This window comes from Gymnogyps californianus, chromosome 2, assembly GCF_018139145.2.
Source record: "Gymnogyps californianus isolate 813 chromosome 2, ASM1813914v2, whole genome shotgun sequence".
Classification (NCBI taxonomy): domain Eukaryota; kingdom Metazoa; phylum Chordata; class Aves; order Accipitriformes; family Cathartidae; genus Gymnogyps; species Gymnogyps californianus.
In genome coordinates this window covers 17,359,759-17,386,485 of record NC_059472.1, presented here as the reverse complement: position 1 = coordinate 17,386,485, position 26,727 = coordinate 17,359,759, and the positions used below count along the sequence as shown (strand labels likewise).

General features: G+C 36.7%; 1 protein-coding gene across 3 annotated transcripts in view; it reads right to left on the bottom strand.

The window, feature by feature from the left end:
- Window positions 1–26,727, bottom strand: part of CSMD3 (CUB and Sushi multiple domains 3) — a 748,293-nt gene that overhangs the window by 511,329 nt on the left and 210,237 nt on the right. For all 3 annotated transcript variants that reach the window (XM_050890742.1, XM_050890743.1, XM_050890744.1), the window contains exon 5: window positions 24,085–24,292. In XM_050890742.1, the coding sequence (XP_050746699.1) occupies window positions 24,085–24,292 (208 nt within the window). The remainder of the gene's footprint in view (window positions 1–24,084; window positions 24,293–26,727) is intronic.

Sequence of the window (26,727 nt, the reverse complement as noted above, 5' to 3'; positions counted from 1 at the left end):
TCATTTAACTTCTCTCCCTAATCCTTAGTACTTCATGTAACTACAGTAGTTAAAATGAAAAGCACATATAAATATGCAATATTCAAATTGGTAAAAGACTCTAATTATATTTTCTGTACAGCATAAAGGGAAATTGGCATGCAACTCTGGCTGGAGATAAAGTTTAAAATATAAGTCAAACTACTCCCACTCTGCAGCAAAATTAGGGACCCCATGGGTCTTATTAGAAAAAGTACTTCTAGAATCTGAAAGTTTTCCTGAGTATCTATCTGCCACTCTAGTTACTCATAGTTAGATATTAAATCCAAATGCAAATGTATCTTAAAAGAGCTGTTCCTTAATATTAGAATAAAAATTCAAAATGCTGTCATGTAAGGCTTGAGTCAGGTATGTTATTTCATCTTTTTTAAAGGTGATAATAAGACAGTGCAAGTCCTGAAATGCCTTTAAAGAACAACTCATCAATATAAAGTAAGAGGATAAAAATTAAGCAGCTCAACTCAAACTACAGGTGATCTTTTTCTGGGAGTTCACTCCTTCCTGTTTCCTATTTTCTGCCTCTGAAAATGTATCAAGGTAGATACTGAAATCTGTCGGAAAAGGCTACTCTTATTGCATAATTTAAATATAATTGCTGTCAAGGAATCCGTGCAGATTACTCACAGAACCATTCACCTAAGTTAGTTTCCACCTTATTTTTTTGTGAATTAATGTTTTGCTCAGTTACATTTTGTGCAACAACTTTCTTCTGTATCTCAAACATCTCGTCTCCTTCTAGTTCTACTGAATTTATCACATAAGACATTTACATTTTAAAATTACTTACATTTATCTGTAGTGACCTTTCCCTCTTCTGCAATATGTCTGCAAGCTAATAAATTTCTTACTCAATAATTTTATAGAACATTCATCTCAGAATGCTTGACAAATATCAAGAAACTGTATCATCCTTTATTTCATTAAAAAAATACAAAGTATAAAGAAACAATATGTTGTTCTCCACCACAAAAATCTAAGACAAAACTGGAAACTACCAGGGCCCTAAGGGCACCCTCCTAGCCCTGACTAGCCCTGCCTGGGGACCCTAATGACCCTCTGCCCCTGGGCCTAGAAACCCCATTCTAGCTCAGCCTAAGCCAGCCCCAGCTCTGTCCTTGGCTGTCTCCTTTTGACTGGGTTCCTGGAGGGACCCTGGACCTGGTTCATCACTTACCACGTTGGGGGCTGTCAGTTGACTGTTACCTAAATCTCTGGCTCTGACCCCTGTGTTCAGCCCCTGCAGGACTGCACATCATTGGTAAGTGCATGGCCTGCGTGGAGTCACCCTTGGCTCCTAGTTGTCCCCTCCTTGCTCCTGCTACTCCCAGACAGAAATAGGAGCTCAAATCTCCCAATTAAACTGCTCTAATCATTAAAACGACACTATTTTTCTATGATAAATTATCTCAAACAACGCTATGAATTTGCTGCTGTTCTGTGTACTTGATCATACTTCTTTTCCCCTATTTGTAACAGTCATATTCAAATGTTCTCCAACTGCGGTTAGGGAAACCTTTCTTGTACCTTTTGTATGGAGGATTTTTAAGATGTTATGATAAGATTAAGATGTGGATATCATACACTTCCATCATTGTTACTCCATGGAGATATAACCAACAGAAAGTCTTTAAAACCAAGGACAAAATCTTTGAAATGATCTGTGAGTAATAAGGGATAGGACAGCTCACATTTAGCCCTATTAGATAAGAGTTAAGAAGGGAGAAGGGGATTGGACAAGTAGTATCAGTACTCATGCAAAATGCCTCATTTTGAAAGAAATTATTTTGACATTTTACAACATGATTTTAGACTCTAATTCCCAGTCTGATGGTTCATAATAAAAAAACCTCCAGAGCTAAAAGTTAAGAACACATCATCTGTTTGTGTTTGTATGACTAGGTGAGATTTAGGAATCTAAATTGCATTTTGTTTGGGGGGGGGGGGGTGTTGTTTTTTTCTTGTTTTGTAGATCGACAGCTCTGGAAAAAAAAAAATCTTAGAAAATTTTATTTATTTGCCACAGAGGGCTGCAGGAGTGGCCTCTGCAAGAAGAAATCAGGGGCTGCCCTGTGCCAGCCACAGTTAGCTTGAGTCAGCTCCACAATGAACCCACCACAGGATACAGCTGAGCCTATCAGCCAAGCTGGTGTCACCTCTGAAAACGTATTTAAGAAAGGGCAAAACGCTGCACAGGCAGTGAGGATTGAGGAAAAAAAAAAATGTGAGAAACAATCCTGTGAATACCAAGTTAACAGAAGGAGGAGGGGGAGGAGGTGTTCCAGCTCTTCCCTGCAGCCCATGGAGAGGACCACGCTGAAGCAGGCCCTCCTAACAGGAACTGTGGCCCATGGAGGACCCACACTGGAGCATGTTTACCCTGCAGCCTGTGGACAGGACCCACACTGGAGCAGTTCTGGAAGGACTGTAGACTGTGGGAAGGACCTGGCTCTGGAGCAGGGGAAAAGTGTGAGGAGGAAGGAGAGGCAGAGAGGAACTGTTATGGACTGACCACAACCTCACATTCCCCATCTCCCTGCACTGTTCAGGGCCAGGGGAGGAGGTAGAGGAGTTGGGAATGAAGGAAAGAAGTTGAGCCTGGGAAGAGGGTGGATGGGAGGAAGGTGGTTTTTTTTTTTGTCTTTGTTTCTCACCATCCTATTCTATTTTTAATTGGCTATAAATTAATCTTCCCCAAGCTGAGTCTGGTTTGCCTGTGAAGGTAATTGGTAAGTGATCTCCCAGTGCTTATCTTGACCCACAAGCTTTGTAATCTTATTATCTCCCCCTGTCCTGTTGAGGAGGGGGAGTGGGAGAGCAGCTTAGTGGGCATCCGACATCCAGCCAAGGTTAACCCACCATATCTACTTATGAAACTCATATCTCTATGCATGTTCTAAGAAAACTGCAGAAAAGTATTCAATAAGTAATTGCTATTCTCTAGCTAATATACCTGGCTGCATAAAAGAAAGCAACTGCAGCTAAAAGCCTATTCTAGTTCAGTGACAAAGAGAGAGCAGAAAACATTAGAAAAATTTATGCAAATAAAGTCTCAAATACAGAATATCAACAGGATATAAAAACGTTAGAGGAACAAACAGCTACAGGAGAAAGAAGGACAATAAGACAAATAATCACACAGAATTACGGAATCACTGAGATAGGAAGGGACATCTTGAGATCATCTTGTCAAAACCACCTGTCCAAGCAGGTTGTCCAGGAATGTGTCCATTTGGTTTTTAATATCTCCACAGATGAAAACTTCACAACCTCTCTGGGCAACCTGTTCCAGCTTTTTATTACCTTCACAGTAAAAAAAGTGTTTTCTTCTGTGCAGATGGAATTTAATGTATTTCAATTTGTGTTCATTGATGAGTCTGGCTTGCTTGTCTTCATTCCTCTCTCATCAGGAATTCATACACATGGATATAGGCTCCCCCTGAGCCTTCTCCTCTCAAGACTGAACAGCCCCAGCTCTCTCAGCCTCTCCTCATATGAAAGATGCTCCAGTTCTTTAATCATCTTTGTGTCCCTGTGCTGGACTCACTTCAGTAAGTCCATATCTCTCTTGTACATGGAAGCTCAGAACTGGACACATTACTGCAGATGCAGCCACACCAGAACTGAACAGAGGGGAAGGATCACCTCCCTGGACCTGCTAGCAATGCTCTGCCTAAAGCAGCCCAAGGGACTGTTGGTCTCATTTGCTGCAAGGGTGCGTTGCTGGCTCATGGCCAGCTGCTTGTTCACCAGGACTCCCAGATCCTTCTTGGCAAAGCAGCTTCTTAGAGTGTACTGTGGCCTGGGGTTATTCCTCCCAGAAGCAAGACTTTGCATTTGCCCTTGTTTTATTTCATGAGATTCCTCTCAGCCCATTTCTCCAGCCTGTCAAGGACCTTATAAATGTCAGCACAATCATCTGGTGAATCAGACATTCCTTCCAGTTTTGTATCATCTGTGAACTTGCTGAGGGTGCACTCTGTCCCAGCATCCAGGTCATTAATGAATATGTAAAACAGTACTGGCCCTAGTATCGACCCCTGAAGTACACCACTAGTGATTTGCTTCCACCTGGTCTTTGTGCCACTGATTACAACCATGTGGGCCTAGCTGTTCAACCAGTGTTTAATCCACTTCATTTTCCACTTATCTAACCCATACATTGTCAGCTTCTTTATGAGGATGTTGTGGGAGATGGTGTCAAAAGCTTTACTAGAGTTGAACTAAACAACATGAACTGCTCTCCCAGTCACTTCATGGTAGAAGACAATGATTTCCACCTTGTAAATCCATGATGACTATTCCCATTCACCTTCTTGTCCTTTATGTGCCTGGAAATGATTTCCAGGAGGATTTTCTCCATCACCTTCCCTGGGAGGGACTGAGTTGACACTAACTGGCTGTAGTTCCCTGGATCTTCCTTCTTTCCCTTCTTGAAGATAGGAGTGACATTTGCTCACTTCTAGACTTCAGGTACCGGAAAGGTCACCATGACCTTTCAAAGATAATAGAGAGTGGTCTCGCAATGCTATCGGCCAGCTCCCTTAGGACCTGTGGGTGCAAGCCATCAGGCCCCATGGATTTATGTGTGTCCTGTTTGTTTAAGTGCTCCCTAACCTGGTCCTCCTCCACTGAGGGTAAGTCCTCCTTGCTGCAGACTTTCTCACTGATCTCAGGGGCCTGGGATTCCTGAAAGTTGCTCTTAATGACAAAAACTGAGGCAAAGAAGGCATTGAGTACTTCATCCTTTCCCATGTTATTTCTCACCAGGTCCCCTGCCTCCTTCAGCAGTGGGCTTATGTTTTCCCTAGTCTTAATTTTGCTGATTATGTACTTGTAGAATACCTTCTTGGTGCCCTTCATGTCTCTGGCCAGATTCAACTCCAGGTGGGCCTTGGCCTTCCTAACATTGTCCCTGCAAATTTCAACAGCAAGTCTATACTCCTCCTGTAAGAATTCTCCTTCTTCTTCTTTTTTTTTTTTTTTTTGGAGGGGGAAATGTAAATCTACATTAGGAATAAAATAATATAAGACATGAAACAGAGGAATACCAGATATAAAAGTGAAAATAACTAATGATGTAACATGATGTATTAATTCAATAAATATATCCCTTTTATTTAGAAAGAACCAGAATGATTTGTTTATGACATAAGCATATGATGAAGTACTTTCTACTTGAAGGAACATGTTTAACAACATCTACAGAGGACAAGCATTTAAATCAGCAGATACAGATTATTTGGAATTGAAGGTCCTAAAAAGGCTTGCTCATTGAATCTCTGTTTCTCTCATATTTTTTGTAATGATGGAATATCATGGAAATTTCAAAATATAAGTAACATTGTGCCAATTAGGCCCTAGAAAAAGAAAGAATTTCTATAAGGACGGAGTTCACGATGTTGGTTAGAACAGATTTCAGGTGGAGTTTTACCAGCAGAAAAAAACATGGTACTCTCTGTATTTTGGAAGTAAATATAAATCCACACATGATTTGATGTACAGTTGACTCATTGTATGGGGTTTGTGTGGCAAGGTTTTGGTAGCAGGGGGGCTACAGGGGTGGCTTCTGTAAGAAGCTGCTAGAAGCTTCCCCTATGTTCAATAGAGCCAATGCCAGCTGGCTCCAAGATGGACCTACTGCTGGCCAAGGCCGAGCCCATCAGTGACGGTGGTAGTGCCTCTGGGATAATATAGTTAAGAAGGGGAAAAAACTGCTGTGCAACAGCAGCCTGAGGAGAGGAGTAAGAATATGTGAGAGAAACAACTCTGCAGACACCAAGGTCAGTGAAGAGGAAGAGGAGGAGGTGCTCCACGTGCCAGAGCAGAGATTCCCCTGCAGCCCATGGTGAAGACCATGGTGAGGCAGGCTATCCCCCTGCAGCCCAAGGAGGTCCACAGTGGAGCCGATATCCACCTGCAGCCCATGGAGAACCCCACGCCAGAGCAGGTGGATGCCTGAAGGAGGCTGTGACCCTGTGGGAAGCCCGCACTGGCGCAGGCTCCTGGCAGGACCTATGACCCTGTGGAGAGAGGAGCCCATGCTGGAGCAGGTTTGCTGGCAGGACTTGTGACCCTGTGGTGGACCCACGCTGGAGCAGTCTGTTCCTGAAGGACTGCGCCCTGTGGAAAGGACCCACGCTGGAGCAGTTCGTGAAGAACTGTAGCCCATGGGAAGGACTCATGTTGGAGAAGTTCATGGAGGACTGTCTCCCGTGGGAGGGACCCCACTCTGGAGCAGGGGAAGAGTGTGAGGAGGAAGGAGCAGCAGAAACAACATGGGATGAACTGACCTCAACCCCCATTCTCCATCCCCCTGCACAGCTGTGGGGGAGGAGGTACAGAAAGTCAGGAGTGAAGTTGAGCCCAGGAAGAAGGGAGGGGTGGGGGGAAGGTGTTTTTAAGATTTGGTTTTATTTCTCATTATCCTACTCTGATTTGATTGGCAATAAATTAAATTCATTTCCCCATCTTTTGCCTTGGTAATTGGTGAGTGATCTCTCCCTGTCTTTATCTCGACCGACGAGCCTTTTGTTATATTTTCTCTCCCCTGTCCAGCTGAGGAGGGGAGTGATAGAGCGGCTTTGGTGGGCACCTGGCATCCAGCCAGGGTCAACCCACCACACTCATGGACTGACAATAAGGTAATGGAAGGAATATGGCCATCATACTGGGTGGCCTAAATGACTTTCTTACCTAAGCACTTTTCTTCTTCCTTTAATATAGCTAAATGCTGCAGCATAAAAGGCTAAAGCAAACCTTAGACACTTATCCAAGGAAGAAGTATGTGAAAATACAGATACAAGTTTAGTTCTGGTTATGGTAGGCATGCAGTAAGTACTGGAATATTGCAACCAGCCTTTCTTTGTTGATCTCTTTTTTTTTTACAATATAAGAAATTATTGAGAAACTAAAAGGAATACTTTATGTCTTCAAAAAATGCCTCATTCAAAAATTGATGTACCAACTTTTCTTAAGGTATCAAATTTAAAAGAGAAGGAATGTAAAAACCAGTGAAGATCTCTTTCTCTAACCTGGAAAAGATATGAAAAAAGCCAGCAGCTGAAGTCAATGACAAAGGGATTCAAAGTGTGATTTTTTTTTTCCTATTTTTGCAAACAATGGTGAGTAACTATTAGAACACATTAGAAAAAGAAGATAGTTGGTTTTTTTATCTCTTAACACTTTTAAGTGAAGATTGTAGAAGACTGGCTAATTTTTTGAAATTAGCACAGAAAAACAAATGAAATACAGAAGTCTGTCATTTACAGGAGGGGGCACTAGATTATCCACTAGTTCTTTCTGGCACTAAACCCTGTATCTGTGAAAAGCATATTGAACCTTAAAAAATTACAGGAGTTGCTTTTCTCATCCAAAACATTGCCTTTATTACTGACTCCAGTACTTAAGAACTCTAGGTCTTAAAAGTGTCTGAAATTATCTCCTCTGTTCTTTACTGAGAACCAATGACCTCATCAGTTCTGTGTAGATTCTGTAGATAATTGGCATGTCTAGACAATCAAGAGCCATACCTCTGAGATATTCAAGTTAGCGCCAAGCACCTCATTAAATCTGAGTTCTGAACATCACACCTCTGCTTGTACACTCTGAATCACTGGAAAACACACAATGTGGATATCAGATACTGAATAAGAGAGTCTTGCACCACAGAGCACCACAATCTTTCCCCTTTGTGCCACATAACTGACTGGAGCTAACACACTCCTGTGTTTCAAAGTGAAACAACATACAGATATTCATGCACATAGAAGTAAGAATAATTGCCCTGAGCAAGGATTACCACTGATGCAGCTGTACTGCTTCCAGTTCTAGACCTAGGCTGGTATGGCACTGAGTCAAACCTTGTAGATATACATGAAGTGATGTGTGTGTAAAGCAAGAATCTGAGCCAAACTCTACTGACTTTCAAGATATCATGTTAAAAAGGATGCACCAAAATATACTATTGATATACTATTGATAATTGAGTTTATATATGCTAAGATATCCAGAATAAGACAGATATTTTTTCAGCGTGTTTTACATTTTTTTAGAAAAATAAATATTACAAAAACAATTTAAAAATGCAACATTTATGGCAAATCTTATGAGAAATGTGACAAGAGGGATTTTTGTTTCTTAATTTGAAATATAAGTATGTATACAAGTAAAAATTATTTTATTGATGTCAATTCTTCATACAAAGGTGTGTGTAAAATCACAATTTATATAATCATTTTCTTTCAAAATCTAAATGCTGCTCTCAGAGATGAGCTTACATTTCAGTGACACCACTGCATAGCTCTGGCTGGTAGACACCTGCTGTTTCCAGTAAATCAGACTGTGAAATAGTGATCCGTGTCACAGCATTTTAACCTCTCCATGCTTTGGAACCATGCCTCTGAGTTGAACATTTGTAGTTTAATTTGTCCAACAGAAGACATCATACTCCCTGTTAATAGAGGCCATACTGAAGATTTAGAGAACAATAAATGTCTAAAAAAACAATACCACAAGAAATTATGAACTAAGAATAATGTATAAGATTCTCCTGAGTACTATAAAAACTTGTAGTATATTTTTAATTGTGGATAATTAATACTATTTAAAATAACAAAAGTTGATTAGTAATTGGGAATATTTCAAATTGATTTTACTAGATCAATCTGTGTTGTTTATAAAACTCCCTGGATTCAAAAGTCTTCAATTTACAGCTGTTAAAAACATATATATCTAAAATGAATGTTTGTGTCTTAAAATGTAAATGTAACATTTTCATTGTGCTATAAGCAAATATCATTTGTTCTTAATTCTCACCTCTTTGCCTCCCCCTCTCCCCAAAAAACTGTGAGGAAAGTAGGCTTGCTAAAGAATGCTGGCTTCTATATAGGACACAAAGAAAATGCTTATTAAAATATTTCCTTATAATAAAATTCATGTAAGTGTTTAATATATTGACTAATACATATAAAAGCATTGGTAGAGAGCAAAAACAAAGTTTAGAAGATTTATCGATATTCTGTGTTGTTAAAATGAAATATCTTACACTCTGGAAAAATCTGGTGCCTCATTTAAAAGGCCAGCTCATTATGTAGATTTTCCAGACTAGAACAGATTGTAAGTAAACACTCCTTAGAATAATAATTTTGATTTACTTTACCATACAAATCAATTATTACTGCCAAAATTTCAGTTCCATTTCACCAAAAGAATTTTACCTTTGTGCATGACATTTGCCTGGAAAGTGATATAATGTAAATTACGCAGTAAAAAGCCAACTACATTAGCTTTAAAATATCTTGTATCAGAGTTTAGTATCTATTAACTTATTATGTGATGCCTTTTACTGATATTAGTGGTAATGATGATAATGTTATCTGAGCACTCTGAGAGCCTTTCCTATTCTGATATATCTAAGTTGGAAAGTTTGCAAATATTCAGCTCTAATAACTGATAAAAGGTAATAGATCACTAATTCACTTGTTATAAATTAAGGCTGACCTTTAATGTATTGCACTTATAAGAATGTAATGACTAGGAAGATAGCCAGAGCAGACTACACCTTGCTCTTCTAATTTAACATTCAATAATGGCAGCACTACCCTTTTATTTTCTTTTTTTTGAATACCAGATATATACTAAAATATAATACCAATGGACATATTTTAAGAAATCCATCTTTTTTATTTCTTGATTGACTGAATGTAAATAAATATATATACCAGATACTTGATACAGTACCTCTATCTCCTCTTTTTGTCTATTTGATGCAATATCCTAAAAAATACCAATTTTTTAGCTGGCTGCCTTATTATTCTCCCCATTGGCAGATACCAATGGCATCCTACTCCTAACTCTGATTTCTTTTAGGGTTAGTCACAGACTTCAGTTGAAAGTGTATGTCCCTAGATCTTTTTTAATGGAAAATACGTATACATATTCTCTTGAATGACCCAGTTGGTTTTCATCAACTGGTTTTCAGTCTGAACACCATGCCAGGTACTCCTGTCATGAATTATGAGCCACTAAAACTTAAATCTATGTATGTCCCATGTTTCAGGATGCAGCTAAAGGAAAATTAGAGACCAGAAATACAGGATATGTTACAAAGTACTATGGACCCCACTATGTAAATTGAACTAGGCAATTGCAACCACCAGGTTCATTTTTACCTTTTTCCTGCATCGTTAACAAGCTGCGCAAAAGGTAAGAGGAACAGTCATGCTAAATAGACCAAGCTTTAATTTAATTCGAGTTGCATTAGTTTTTCAACAGCCACACATCGTTGAAATCACAGATTCAGGGATTTAAGCTTTATTTCTGTGTATTGAATCTTTCTAGAACAGAATAGTACAGTGTGCTGCTCTGCTTCACAGTTTTGGGGACTCTGTGTCCAAAGTCACCAAAAGCAAATGAATGGCAGCATTCCAATGTATGGCTATAAATGCCTAATGCATAGGCTATGGTAATAAAAATAATTTCCAGAACATTTAGCAGAGCTATAGTTTCATGTTTAGCAAAATTTTCAGTGTAACCATAACTTTCAGCTAGCTAGTGTAAATCCATTAACAGGTTTGTGGAAGGGCTTGCTAACAGATTAATTTGTAATTCAAAACTGAATGAAAAAGTAATACTCTAAGGACTGTTAGCCTTTGCTGCTGTCATAATCACCTCTCATTTCTCTCCCACAGGAGCTGAACTCTGTTTTTAATTGCACTCAACACTGTAGCACTTCCTTAATTCCATCTTTTAAAGGAAATTCCCCTTTATTATAATTAACTCTCTGGAAAAAAAACCCAACCAAAACACACACCCCCCCAAAAAAACCAAAACACAAACAAGTAAAGAGGTCTGCATTTTAGGACTGAATCTCAAATTCTGTAAGTTATACGGAATTAGAAAGTTTTGTTAAAAAGTTGGAAGCTTCAGTTCAAGGTTGGTTGCTTGTTTTTTTTCGAAAGACAGGGTGTCAGGTACTAAACAGAAATTAAGCCTCATTCCAACAGTCCTTCACCTTACCCTTTAACTTCACTGCGGACATGCAGACCAGTATGTTCTTGCTCAGCAAACAGAGATGATGGTAAAAGTTTATCCTCTGACATAAAAAATAATGGGGAAAAGAAGTTGTGCGGCAGTGCAATATATCCATGTGAAAGATGTCAGAACCTGTATTATATGCTTCAGGGATGAGAGAAGATGTACTATGTGGTAGGTAGTTTTTCTGCTGATTCAAATATACCAGTCCAATGCTGCAAGTTTGGGTAGAGAAAAAGCTGATAGAGAGAGGTGAAGGCTCCAGCAACTTACTTACTGGATCTTACACAGAAAGATCCAAAAAGTCTACTTAGCCAAGAAAGAAGACTAGGAGTTGGCTTAATCAAGATATATAAATAGCTTCATTAATAAGCTTTTTAGCAGAGGGAAGAAAGGTCCAATAAGATTCCTAATTGGCTGGAAAATGAAACCAAACAAAAATTACATTAAAAGTATTGCTCACATCTTAACACTTGTTATGATTAAACATTAGATAATGTAAGGTGAAGTATTAGATTCCATATTTGCTGAAGCCTTAAATAATGACTTGGCAGCTTTAGGTTTTCTTATCACAAGACTTAAATGACGGCAGAATATTTTTATAACATAAACCAAAAAGTTCTGAACTTCAGCCCCCAAAATGTTTTACAGATGCAAAACTATTACTCCTGATACATGTCAGTTATGATCATTTCTTCGGTTTATATAAATCATGCAAAAATCCCTTACTGGCATGACTGGAATTGTAATAGCCTGTATAATACCTATCATATCCTTGATGGTATCTAAGAATGTATATACTGATGTGTTAGATCAGAAACACACTGAGACTAATATTTTATTTCTGACAATGAGCAGTAACAGATAATTCACCAGGAGTGTCAGAAACTGTGATTATACAGAATGAGATTCATCCCTTCATACATCATCACAATTTCCAGCAATTTTATGGACTGCAGGCTTCTTGAAGGGAGCCCTTCAAGCAGGCCTTTATGTTTAATACCCTTTGATAAATTTTCCTCTTATGAATTTCTGATCCATTTTTCAATCCATTTATAATTTTTCTATCTATAACATCACATGCCAATGACTTCCACAACTTAATTATGTACGCTACAGAGAAGTTCTACCTTTTGTTTTAAATATTCTGCCTGATAAACCATTGAGCATCCCTATTTATTTTAGTGTAAGAAATGAAGAATGAATGTTCCTTATTTACCTGACATATAATATTCATAATTTTATGAGTCCTTTATATCCTTTCTCACTTATTTCTTTTCAAGATTTAAAAGCTTTAGCCTATTTTATTCCTCTCCCTATAGATGCTTTTCCATATCTGTTTCCATCCTTTTTCCCTTTTCTGTACCTTTTCTCATGTTATTATATCTATCTTGACATAGGGTATCGGAATATTAACGTGGTTCAGGAATTAGGTCACGGGGAAATTGCATTTAACTTTCAAATGTTTAGATTTTTAAAATATACTTAGATGAATTTATGCTCAGGGTTTCAAAATAATGAAAATTCATTATATTTCATTTGGAAATACCTAAAACTGTTAACCTTAAAAACAGTTTAAAAGTTTATGGGATAAAAATATTTACTGAAATTGACACAATTATTTGAATAGGTTTTTTTAACTTCAGGGTGTGGGGGGGGTGAGAACAAGTAATTTGTTCAAGGCTCGTTTTTGATTGCTGCATTTTGGTGTTTTTTTCACTTGCATGACCTACTATATGTGGAAGAAATAAACATACAGTAAGCATACCTGAATGGCTTATTTTCTTTTTTATTGACTGTTATGTCATGACCAGGAAGCTATGGGTTGTGACCGGTCATCTGCATATTGGATGGCATGTAATTATTAAAAACTGCTCTGACACTGGTTTCACATTGTGTCGATCCTTAATATAAAGAAATTGCTTTAGCAGGTTCATAGGATGCTTAATGGTTTGTTTTAGTTACTAGTTCATTTTACAAGTGAATTTGCACCCTAAATCACCTAAAGTGATTTTCACAGGCAAAACAGATGGATAATGACAAAAAAAAGAAGCAGCATCTGAAGGTCTGAGTAGTCTGTAGGCCCCATATAAGCAATGTTTTATCTTGTTGTCAGGATTTATTCATGAACGCAAAGGGTTTCATTCATGTATTCAAAATTTTACACTTTTGGCTGTTATGGCCTGAGACATAAAAGATGGAATTATGAATGCATATAGTTTACCCAATGTACAAAACATACTAATGATTTTCATCCAGAATCTAGAAACAAGAGTGAATTGGGGTTATCTCTGCAGGAATTACTGTTCTCCCACAGCCCGTTACTTTGCTGAATAAAAGTAAATAGAGATCATGCCAGGAACTCAGAACACATGACAAAGAAGTGTGAAGTTTTAATTACTCTGGAATGACAAATGAAACGATTACATGTTTTGGGTTTAGGTTGTTTTTCGGTTTGTGGGTTGGTTGTGGGTTTTTTTTCCCTGCCTTGTGTTGAGATTGATGTTATCCTCTGCTTTATGTGTAATACCCTTTCCCCCATCATACAACTCATGCAGCATAAAATACAGCTGTTTCAGCCTTACTTGAGAGATTTGCCAGTTCAGTCACTGATGTTTCAGTCAAGACAAGAGCAATCAGTCTCCCTCACTACTCCAGCAATTGCCATCCTGAGACAATAGTAAATGACCACATCAAAACAAGTGTAGTATTCTGCTGGAATAAGCACACTAAGTGTTCCCTGTTAAATTATCAAGCCATATTCCTATCTGTATTTTTTCCAGAAACTGCTGAGTCAGAGACTCCAGATTTTTTTGCATTTGTTTATTACTGATCATGCTTTTTAAGTATTCATTAGTAAAATGGCCTAGGTCTAGACTACTATTTATTTGGTGTCTACAATACAGAGTTACAAATAAGCAATACTGGAAGCACTCTGGGCTGCTCCATCCAAAGAGGGTTAAAGGGAGCCATGGAAACACAAACATGGTAGTCAGTAAATCTTTGCCCAAGAGGAATGGTGGAAAAACCTGAGTACTCTTCCATGATATAAGGATTCATAAGAATTATTTTTTAATTTTTTCTGAACGTTGGTAAGACTTTGGGAAATAATCTAATATAATCCTATCTCTGTTGAGAAGAATGTATGTAAAAAGCCCATCCAATGTATAACTGCTCATTTGAAAACTGCTAGTGGATATCTGTTTGAATCCAGATGAGAATAACTTTATACATATTAAAAAGTACCATCAGAATAATGAAAACATGTATCTTCAGATAAGGCTTACAAATGTTCACTTTTGCAGTACTCATGAACATAAGAAAGGTAAATTAGGAATAGCTCAAGAAATGTATCTTCAAGAGAAGTGCATTTAACCACCAGGATATACTATTTTTTGCAACAACAGCAATGAAATACTGCCTTCCTAACATTGTGTACCTTATTCAGAATGAAATATTTTATACCATCACAGGAATACAATAAACTAAGGATACAGTAGAAAAATATAAAGGAAATCAACTAACTCTGTGAAGTCTCTGCACATAAGGTAAAAAAAAATGTAAATCCATTAAATGGATGCTGTCATTCAATCTGCAGCACCTGAAAGGAAAACAGTTCAGGCTTTATTTTGACAATAAAGTGGTCCTACTCCTTCAAGAACTGGTCTTCCACTCCCTATGTGCCTCACTGTTCTCTTCAACTCTTGTGTTACCTACTGACTAACACAGGAAGAAAAGAAGTTTTTATCTGTATCACTTCCTGGTGCACTTTTTTTGTGATTATGTAAAGGCCTGAGCCAACACGAGGTAGGGGATGAGCTGGAAATAAAAGTGGAAACATAATTTTTTTCAAAAGCAGTATCACTTTGTGGCCATGTAAAGTGTTCATTTGTACCATAATGAGCCAAGGTGATTCTGTAACTACGTTTGACTCCATGCCTGATGCAAGTACACACTGTAATTTCACAAATAGTTGTCTCACCTAGGCTTGACTGTGTTATACAGTAATAAATCACATGTACCAGATAAGCTTTAGTTTATTGTGGTCTAGAGAAAGACAGGATGATTCATGACTCTGGTCATGTACATAACCCCATAAGATGAGGGGACAACATGAGCCAGGGGAAGGAAGGACTCCAACATGATCCCATGTGTCTTCAACTCATGAGCTAAGACTGGCCAGAAAAGCCAACCTGCCCAGAGGAAAGGTCAGACTACTGCCTATCCATGAAGAGGAAAGAGACCACAAGAGATGTTTGGACCTCAAAGAGATATTTGGAGATAATAAATTCTTGTGTGTTGATTTTGACTGTAAACAATCATTTCCAAATAAGGAAAAAAAAGGAAAAGCTTTTTCCCCCATGAGGACAGTCAGGCATTGAAGAAGGTTGCCCACACAGGTTGTGCAGTCTCCGTCTTTGGAGGTTTTCAAGACCAGCCAGGATAAAGCCCTGAGCGACTTTGTCTCGCCTCGGATCTGAGCCTGCTTTCAGCAGTAGGTTGGACTAGACAGCTCCTGAGTTCCCTTCCACACTGAATTATCCTGATTATAAGTTTCTATCGTTCTGTCTTGTGTTCCCTTACAACCTAGTTACGTAGACACATAACATATTGAATTCCAGGATTAAACTCTTGATTTACACTGTCGGTTGATTTGTATTTCCATGGATATGACAGTTTCTTAAAGTCAGATTCTCCCTTTACTAAGGACTGAGTCTATTTATTGTAAATGTCACGAAGTAACTAAGTATGTCTTTTAAAAAAAAGCATAGCCTTCAACATCTTTACTGTTAAGTGACAGAATGAAGATTTTCATCATGTAACTCATGGCTACATGTGTCTATTCTGCCTGAAAATTCTGAGACATGTTTGTGCACTACACTTTGAAGTACAACCTGAGAAATGAATGCAGAAAAAATCACTAGAACAGGATATCATGGAAGGGCCTTCTATTTCTTCAGAAACAGACAAGAACAAATAGTACAATATAAGACAGAGAAGCCTCCATCTCTACTGTTAAACGTGTGATTTGATATCTTTTTCCTGTCTTAGATTCAAATCTTTTTCATGTTTCAGTAAGCATTTTGATGGTACCAGATGTAAAGTCAGTTTCAAAGTCATTTTCAAATGATGGTTACCAAATGGAATCACACAACAGAACAAATTAAAATGTGCCATTAACCTCCACAATCACTGTAACAAATTCCCCTCCTAACAGTACTATTGGGCCTGGCCCTACACATTACAGAATACACTGTGCTTCTTGGACTGCTCTGAATGACCCCATAGAAATGCCCCAGGTGAAATGCTGAACTGCCATGTACAAAATCAAACCACAGAGGCAAACACTAAAGGACAGAAATACCTGGTTTCTATTGAAAGCTTTTGTTTACAAGAAAGCAAACCACTTCATTTCTGTTCTCAGTCCTTCAGAAAAGGGATGAAAACTATAATGCACAATGCATGGATTATCAAAGACTCAAACCAGACAATATTTTTATCATCAGTATTCCTCATATTCCTGACTTTCTGCTTACCCTGTTCTACAGTTACGCATTATCTCTGTTATCTTCTGTTCCCTGTTTTAGAAGGGGAGAAGGACTTAGGCACTCCAAAACTTGGCTGCTTTTTGCAGTTACATCTTTTTTTTTTTTTTTTTCAGTTAAATCCAATAAAAAATTAATTCTATCCACTGTCAGTAAACAAATACTCTGCTAATCCCTTTTCAGCAGGTTTGCCATACTAATTGCATATTTTTTTCCATCTATTTGGTTACAACCACAACGTTCTTCTGAAAGCATTTTTCCTGTGTTAAGCAGTATCAATTTTTCCACTATTCTTTAAATTTGAAATCAACTGTATCAGATTACAAACCATCTATCATCTGGGGCATTTAACATCCCTATTAGGATCATATTACTCATAAACATTACTTTCCTGACTTCTTCCTCTGAGCATTAAGCACAGATTTAAAAACTTTGTATAATAACTAGTGAGAAAACAGTAATAATGTCTAAGGCAGTGTCAACAGCCTTCATTAATAAAAAAGAAACGTTTATAGTTGTCACTTTTTAATTGAAGTGATTTTTCAAGAAAACAATTGCCAGGCCTGAGGTGAGTTTTTTTCCCCTCATTTTAATCTCTACTTATGAGCACCTCTGCTTCTTGTCTTGTCTGTTTTGTTTTTTTCTCCAACACATTATTATTTTCATTGGTACCTGTACTACTAAGGTGTGATTGTCTATCCCTGTGTTGCCACATTTATGTCAGGCAGAGGTTTTCCTCTGTGGCCTTACATATGAGCATCATTTGATCAAGTACGTTGACTGAAAATAAATCTAACCTATTCAGACACTGGATGGCTGCATAAATCAAATAACTGCTTTGTTATAAAGATATGATTGAGAATCTGTTGTGTTAATGCATGCTTTTGTTGTAGGTTAATTGTCAACAACAGTATACTTAATTTTTACATGCCTCCTGAAGGCTAATTTCTATTGTAACTGAAATGGCAATTAAAAATTACCATGTAGATACCTAACAGGAATTAACTGCATCTTCCCCCCCTGCCCCCACCAAAACCCCAAAATAAAACCCTTTTCCATAATAACTATCATCTGTCTGCTCATCCTCACTTTGTTTTTAATTAGCACTAGTTGATGTATTCTTCACTAATATTGCTTACAAGTTCTGCAAAGCACTGAATGTTTGTCATTATGTTCTTTCATAGCACTAGTAAAGTGAGATTGAGAGTCAGGAAATACTAATTTTCACCATCATTAAATTGCAAATGACAGCAAAGGCATGGAAAATGACACATAAGATGCCATGTATATTTTAGAAAAAGTATCATTGAGGAATATAAGAGCGAGAGACTTTGTATTCTAGATAGTACAGGAGGCCTATAGTGCTAAAACCAGTTGTCCCAGGGAATGATCCCAGGGCATCAGGCCATGAATGAAGAGCAACACTACCTAAGGCTCTTCTAGAGTGAATGGGCAACATTCAGGTTGGGTAGCACTTGGACAAAATTCCCTCTGGGCCCTTCTCCATTGTTCTAAGATATATTTTTTTTCTGTTCTTACTGCTCAAAATGTCTGAGGTAATGTGTTGTTGTCATGTGTATTGTAAATCTCCAGGATGATGGTTTTACAACATGGTATAAAGGCTACAAATGCGTGAAAATGTGTGATGCTATCAAAATGCATAGTGCCATCCTGGAATAGTCATCAATGACTACATTGCGAATAACGAAGACGAGCCCAACATATTCTTGTTCACACTGTCAGCTGAGGTGGAACCTAGGACTTATTGATCCCACAACTATATCTGAATCAGTCTCAGGGAGAGGGGAATCTTGAGGAAAACAGATCCTCACACAACATTGATAACCAGGTATCCAGGACTTTGGAGGAAAGTGAGGAGCTATGTTATTTCAAAGTGAAGAGAAAGCCACAGGCCAATATGCTTCATTACTTTAAAGAATTGATTAAAATGGTAAAAAAGAAGAGAATTTATATATATAGGGATGAATGCAAGGAAAGGGATGATACAGCTTCTGTAGAGAAAAGTTATGATTGACATATCAGTTAAGGTTATTTTAAGGAATACATGATTGTGTAGATAACAGGGAACTCATTGATACAGCCTGCTTGGATTCAAAAAAATCCCCTCATTTGGTACTCTCCAGAGGATCTTGAAGAATGACCCTTGAAGAATGACTAATTGACAAAAGAAAGATCTATTTAACACATGATTTTAAGGCAAATGTTGGTTCAAGAAGTTCCTAAATCACTAACTACAGAAGCAGGGAGTCTACACAAGGGGGAAGAGCACACCATATCATCCTGATGTCTTCTACTCTTTTCCTAAGCAACTGCTATTGCCACTATCAGACACTGAACTCCAAATATAAACATTTACTGATCCGAAATGGCTATTCTTAATGAAGTTCAGATGCTACTGCAATACCATGCTACATCATCACCAAAACTTTATAAAATTATCTTTTTCTCTGTGAAATTTATTTAACTTAGAGGTAAATTACCCTTTAGTTTATTTAACATAAAGTTTATTCTCTATGAATATTTATTTAAACGTATTTTTTCTTTATAAAACACTGTATATTATTTGTCTAACTGCTTTCTAAATATACTACTAATATTTTAAAACTTCATTAACAGAGTTTGTAAGCTTAGGTTCAGGAAAAAGCCAGGAAGTACAATATTACTACAACACTTGAAGTTAAAATGTAATTATTTTCTCACAAAATGTAGAAGAGAATCTACTGTGACATTCAAGAACGCTGTGTTTAAAGCTACTGGTCAATCAGTACACTGATATTATTTATTTAGGACTAGATGTTTTCTCATATTTTTATTTGAGCTTCCAGCCCTTATAAATCACAAACTTTTTTTTTTAAATGAGAAATGGCTTCACAAAACTCTTACAGTGAAATTATGATTGCCGTAAATTTGTAATGAATAAAGTGTGCTCATTAAATTGTCCTTAGCTGTGCTATACAGAAGAGTAAACAAATTAAGTTCACAATGTAAAAAAATTGAATGGAAACCCATCATATCCACTGAAAAGTTCATCAGGCATGTTCCCAAGTCAAGGACAGACCCAAACTGATAACAAATAAATAACTAGTTACTTGGAATAAATTCTGATTTGACAACCCAAACAAAGACCCACACTTTTGTGTTCTTTTTCTTTCTCATCCGTACAACCCACAAGGGAGTCTTAAGCTAACAGGCAATCTTGAAGAAGTTTATTATAAGGATCAAAAGAGTTTTAAGTATCTCAGACAAAATCTTTTAAAACTGGATTGTTTTTTGTTTCATCTAAGTTAGGGGAAAGATTTTTTCACAAAATGTAATTTCATTCTCCACAGAATATTTAAAATGAACGCAAAGAGTGTTTCTGTTGGGGAAAAAAAAGCACAAAATCACTGTTGCAAGGGAGAAATTAATTTTGTTAGCCATTGTTCTCTAACAGCTGTCTACTTTAATGCAATTGATATGATGCACAAAATATGCAATATCAAACAATGACATATTTAAATATATTTCAGAACAGAAATAAATTACCTATGGTTTCACCAACATAAGTTTCATTCAGTATATATCATTTTACATTTTTTCTAAATTTATACAGGAAAAAATTATAATTTGGCTAAAATCAGAAACAGAGTCATGGTCTAGACAATACAATACTTCAGTTTACTATGGAAAATTCTAAGCTTCTTTTACATTTTAGGAAAATTAAATAGGAAATGTTTTGAAATACCCAAGAATACACTATCAATAAGAGAGAAGTGAGTTATTTTGTTTTAAAAGGAGTAATTACATCATATTTCAAATTTATCTTTGATAACAGAGTACTTAGGTGTCCTACTATTTTGTATGAACATGCTAGTGGTAGGTCAAATGTTAGAACACTACACAAAGATTTTCTTAGAAGTACATTCTTACCCAGAGAGAAGAGAGCTGAAAACTTTGGGTTTGGTTTTTTTTTTTGTCATGGTAGAAGTGAAGTACATTTTCCCTACAACATTTAAGACACTGCTACACCCTCAAACACCTTCATATTAATGCACACCTTCATGTTAACAAATAATTAAAAATTTGCATAATTATGTGTTCTTTGAAAAGAAATTGTGATCCTTATTCAGACTACAGCAGTAGCTCTCTGAATTGAGAGCTCTAAACACATACTTTATGACAACCAATATTTTCTATCACTTTCCAGTCTATCCACCAAAAATGTATTGGTTAGTTCAAAACTAATCATCCTTTCAAGTCCAATTACTTTAATACCTTTGCTGATTTTTTTTTTTTTTTTTAATAACCAAGCTCTCCAAACATGTAGGAGGAGAAATTGTCAACTTGCTTTTCAAGAACAGCTAAATTAAGCTGGTAATCAGGAACAGAAGATGTAATGTCTTTGCCTAGGACAGTGTGAAATACATACTTTCCATCCTCACCTGCTCTCATCAGGAGACTGCTCTAAGTGCATCTTTCATAGAATATTCTAGGAAGGAGTTTCTACCACTTTGTCTATACAATTTAACTGGAGTCTTATCAATTGTCTTAACAATTCAGACTAGAGTACAAGCTGGAATCCAGGACACCCATGTCAAAGCAGCCTAGAGAATCATTTCAGTTTTCTGCTCAGTGTTTATTAAATACTCCATTAAAAGTGACCAACAGCAAAATAAGAGACTGAAATATTCCAACCAAAGTACCCTAGTGGTAAATATTAGAAAACTCTTATGTGTTCAGATACTCTCAGAATATTTAACTCTGAAATTCTATATGCTGGATATATTATCCCGCAATGATATTGTTACTTCTTTCACCAATGAATGTCTCAAACCCTAACTTTTCACTTACGCAAAAAGGAACATTTCACTAGATCTCATTTATTTTCAGCTTTTTGTTTTGTTGAGAAAAAATGGTGAAAATATTTTCCTCAAACTAATAATTTTCTCTCAGTTTCACTTGCAAAATGAAAAAAACACCTTCAATCAATTCAGGTTACCAAACGTCAGAATCAGCCCTTGACATCAGACAACAAAAACCCTGAGGGGCATCTATGCAATTTTTTCCCACTACTTAAAAGAAAATGGCCTATCAAGATTTTTCTTAAAGAAAGGACTTAGCATAACGGAAATATTATAATGACTGACCGGAAGACTATGGAAAGTTAGCACTTCAAGAAGAATTCCAAGTCTTGTCTTGTGGATAACCCCAGACTATCTACTCGATGTATACTCTAGCTCATCGTTTTACTTAGAACTAAAAAGTAGGGATATTTTGTTACACAGCAGATTTGCAGAAGAAGAAAAGTTTGAGGGTTTTTTCAATCAATAGGTGTAATAGTCACGTAAAGCAACAAAATGTCTAAGAAGTTATTTTATAGTACTACTTACTATCCAGATCAACCAATATGTTTTTAGTAATTTTACAAATTTTGTACTATTTGTTTTCCAGAATGAAAGCTCAAAAGCCTGGTTTTAGTTTTAGAAGTATACTTTTATGTAGACTTTATAAACTAAGATATCTTGAACTAAACCTCAGGCTATAGTCTAAGGGAATATAAAGTATTACCACTGTAAATCTAATTAACAAATTGTTGTTAATTAAGCCTTCCAAATCTATTTTTCCTAACATATGGGGGGGATACTTTTGCATAATTGAAGACATCAGTCTAATTTAGGGAATATAAATGACAAGCTAAAAAAAGAATATGCTCTCAATCTGCTTCTCTACATGAGCAATTATTAAATTAACATTGTAATTTTTTATGTTTTGTAAACAGATAATATGAGAATTTCCATATATAAAGTAATCTTATTATATCATTTAAATATAGCCAAAGCCTTTCACAGAAAAAAAAATTAAATCATTGTTTGAAGCTCATGACTGAGTACATAAAACACACTCAAGAGTAACAGAATGCACATTTAGCTATTCAAGTGATTCATATTGTCTGTATGTCATTGGTGTTACCTCTCTAATAATTATTATAAATTATTGTTTAAAAATTATTTTAGCTGACAGCTAGTTCAAAAGATTTTAGTTTAACAGCTTGAAAAACTCAATGGCAATTAAGTAATATTCTAATACAGGCAATTAACTACGTAGGTGGCAGTATGAATTAACTCAAATTATGAAATACTATTTGCTAAAGCTGAGACTTAGTGTATAGGCTTTTACTGTACCCTGAAGTAGTAAGGAATATTATGTATAAGCATCACTTGTAGAAACTGAGACTGATGTTTTCAAAACAATGTAATTATCTAATTTGGGATATTTTCTTATTATAAAATTAAAAATAATTTAGTTTATTTGGTCTATGCTATGTTTGGTGTTTTTTTGTATTGATAATAAGAAAACAAGACTCTACTGACTTTAATGTGACTAGCCAACCACCTGTTCTATCACCTGCTGTTGAAATGCCTCTGTCTGTCTGCAGAACCCTCATAAAGCTTTATGAACCAGTTAAGAGCTTAAGATTTTACTGGAGAGCATCACTGTTTTATTTATGGTTTCATATACATCCTCTTTTTTGTGAACCAATAGTATATTTAAATCAATATAAAAAACACAAGGTTTTATCATATTCACGTTTCTTGAGTAGTGTGATGCTGTGTTACCATAAAACTACCAGGCCAGAAAACCACAGAACGTATCATTTATTTTTTCTACCTAACTGAACCTGATCTTGAAAGAGGTTGTTTACTATTTTATTTCTTCTACTTGTTTTACACAATGCATCTACACTGAGATCAAGAATTGCAGAAGCCAGCCTAGCAAAAATATTGTTACTACTGCTAAGTCAACAAACAAACAAACCAACCAACTAACAAAGAGAAATCCTCTCGAAATGTAGTATATTTGGAATAAAACCCAAACCAAAAAGTGCTGTGGTTACTCAGCTCAGGGTGTTGTATCTCACAGATCAGGATGGAAATTTCTAGATGAGTGTGACACCAGCCATGCCCCTAGCACATTATAAGTGAGACCATGTATATGGTTCTCTGTACAGAAACTCCTCCAGGGAGAATGTGACCTACAGGTATGACCAATGCTACTTGCCCCAGCTCTGTGCTGAAAAGACTCCATGCTATTCACTTTCTGACATTATGAAACTCCCTGAAGGCTCCACCAATCCTTACCAGTACAACAGTCCATTCCATTCTGTTTCTAAATATATACATTTTTAATACAACCATGGTTAGAATGGTTAGACCTACAGACAATGAGGTGAATGAGCCTACAGTGGCTTTCATTTCGATGTTATATCCTTGGAATATATTTGGAAATTATTTTACAGCTGCAATTAGAATATCAACATTTATGCCATAGTAAGAACAATTACTGGGGTTTTTTGTTTGTTTTCAGCAAGACTATCTATTGACAAAAGGAAAAGTAACAAAAGTTATCCTTCTACATCTCATCATCTTTTTTTTTTTTTACCACAATAAAATTGCAATAGTTGACTTACCATATTGTAGGTGGTTCAGAACCTTCTACTTCCAAATAATCATATTTTTCTTCCATTTGGAAATCTGTAAATATGAGCGAGATAGTATCCCCAGGCTCTGCCACAATTGTCCATGTGCAATCTGCATTATTATGATATTCATTAGGAAAGTTGGGGCTCGAGATGATACCACTGGATCCTCTCATAGTTCCTCCACATGCATCCTCAGCTGTTAAAAAAAAAATTATAAGTGTCATTAAAATCACCCCTTAGAAATGTATACTTTCTTGTTGAGAATAGAAGTTTATTACTTTTCAGGTGAACAATTGCTTAAGGTTTTTTAACATGTTAGACTTGGAATGCTGCTGCAAAGTTAAGGTGTTAACAAGTAATTGCTTTGGATTTCAATTATTTAAAAATTATTATACTAGTGCCAGCACATATTTTTACAATCTACTGTTTATTATTTTGATTAGCATTGTTTCACTCACTTTACAATAGTATGCAAAAATGTTATTATTTCCTCTTTTGCTTTAAGCAAAAATGTTTTCATAAAGGAAGTTGAGTTTAATCCCTATCATATACAATCTGACACATGATGTGCAGCAGTCATATTATACTGAGAAAAGAAGCATGAGAATCCTACCCATCTTATGTTAATTGTATTATCATATTTTATTTTAGTGAACATCTAGTTATGTTTAAGTTTGTTCTCCAATGATCTTTTTCCAAATTTCAAATTGCTGATCAGTTTTCAAACCAAAGCCATTCATGGGTGATTTCCCAAATGTCAGATGCAAGACACGTTCACAATTAAGATGTTTACATCAGAGTCATTTTAATGGGTGTAAGTTTTGATAGATCAAGTATTTCAAATACGACCATAGGAATATATTTTTCACAATATGTGAATAATCGTGAAATTATTTGACCAATTATCACAACCAATTATTTATTGGTTATGAATACACTAATAAACCCCTAAAACGGAAGAAGGCTCAGAGGAGACGGGGAAGGGTGATGTGCCCATAAAGTTCAGGGAATAATGCAGGGTGTGGCTGAGCACAGCTGTTGCAAAGAATCCAACTTTTATCTCAACACAAAGAGGACCAGAGGGTGGCCTTTGTTTTGGATGAACAGCTATCAACAGATGAGTGGATTAACTGGTGGTGGAAATGTTTCTCCCTGAGTTCATTAAGAGCATGAATGTCTCCCTGAGTTAGCCAGACCAGTATGGGGGGAGTGAATATTTGGCTCAACCCAACATAGAGTATGAAAACTAAACAACTAAGAAAAGAACTTCAAAGAGAGTAATGGGATTGAGCTCGCTTCAATGCATGTATTCCTTCCAGCGACTGGGGATGCCCAGTGTTGTGATGGTGAGCATATTATAGATACCTGTAATGGGAATCACACTGGTATTGTGATAGAACTGTATATTGCAATTGCTATATATTTTGCTAAGTGTAACCTATGTTTGTGTTGTTATGCAATATATTTTGTATCACTCTGCTAAATTAGAAGTCCTGTGTAACATCAACTATCTTTAAATAAGTGAATTTGATATTAAACATTACATCCTCCACATGTGGCATATCTAAAAGAACCTGGTCAGATAGTATTTGACTCTTGACACACTAGTGGTCTATTTTCTAACATACAATCTTATACTGAATAAACTAGGTAAATATCGGAGATTTACAAAATCAGTTCTAACACCAACAGAACTAATTCTATGAGAAAACAGTTCTCAAATAGTGATTCACAGATTTCATTCGGTAAGGTAAGAGCACGATTGATGTTGTGTATCTTCTATCTTAATGGTGCAATATGCCTAATAACTCAAAAATTGTTTTTGAGGTTCTAATGTCAAAATTTTTTGTTAGCTAATAAAATTGATTGTGAATGTAGTGCTATTACTTTCAGAGACGGAAATACCTTTCAAATAACTTATATGGAAATACCATGTTACTAGATGGAAATACCATATCACATTACTTATTCAGTTTATTATTCAAATGTTTGAAGCATACTTGTGTTCTGGTTTTGGCTGGGATAGAGTTAATTTTCTTCATAGTAGCTGGTATGGGGCAATGTTTTGGATTTGTGCTGAAAACAGTGTTGATAATTCAGGGATGTTTTCATTATTGCTGAGCAGTGCTTACACAGAGTCAAGGCCTTTTCTGCTCCTCGCACCACCCCACCAGCGAGTAGGCTGGGGGTGCACAAGAAGTTGGGAGGGCACACAGCTGGGACAGCTGACACCAGCTGACCAAAGGGATATTCCATACCATATGATGTCATGCTCAGCATATAAAGCTGGGGGAAGAAGAAGGAGGAGGTAGGGGGGGACCTTTGGAGTGATGGTGTTCCCAAGTAACCATTATGTGTGATGGAACCCTGCTTTCCTGGAGATGGCTGAACAGCTGCCTGCCGATGGGAAGTGGTGAATGAATTCCTTGTTTTGCTTTGCTTGTGTGCGTGGCTTTTGCTTTGCCTATTAAACTGTCTTTGTCTCAACCCACGTGTTTTCTCGTTTTTACTCTCCCAATTGTCTCCCCTATCCCACCATGGGGGGGAGTGAGTGAGCGGCTGTGTGGTGCTTAGTTGCCAGCTGTGGTTAAACCACGACAACCTGAAAAGCAGTTCTTTTTTCTGCTTAAT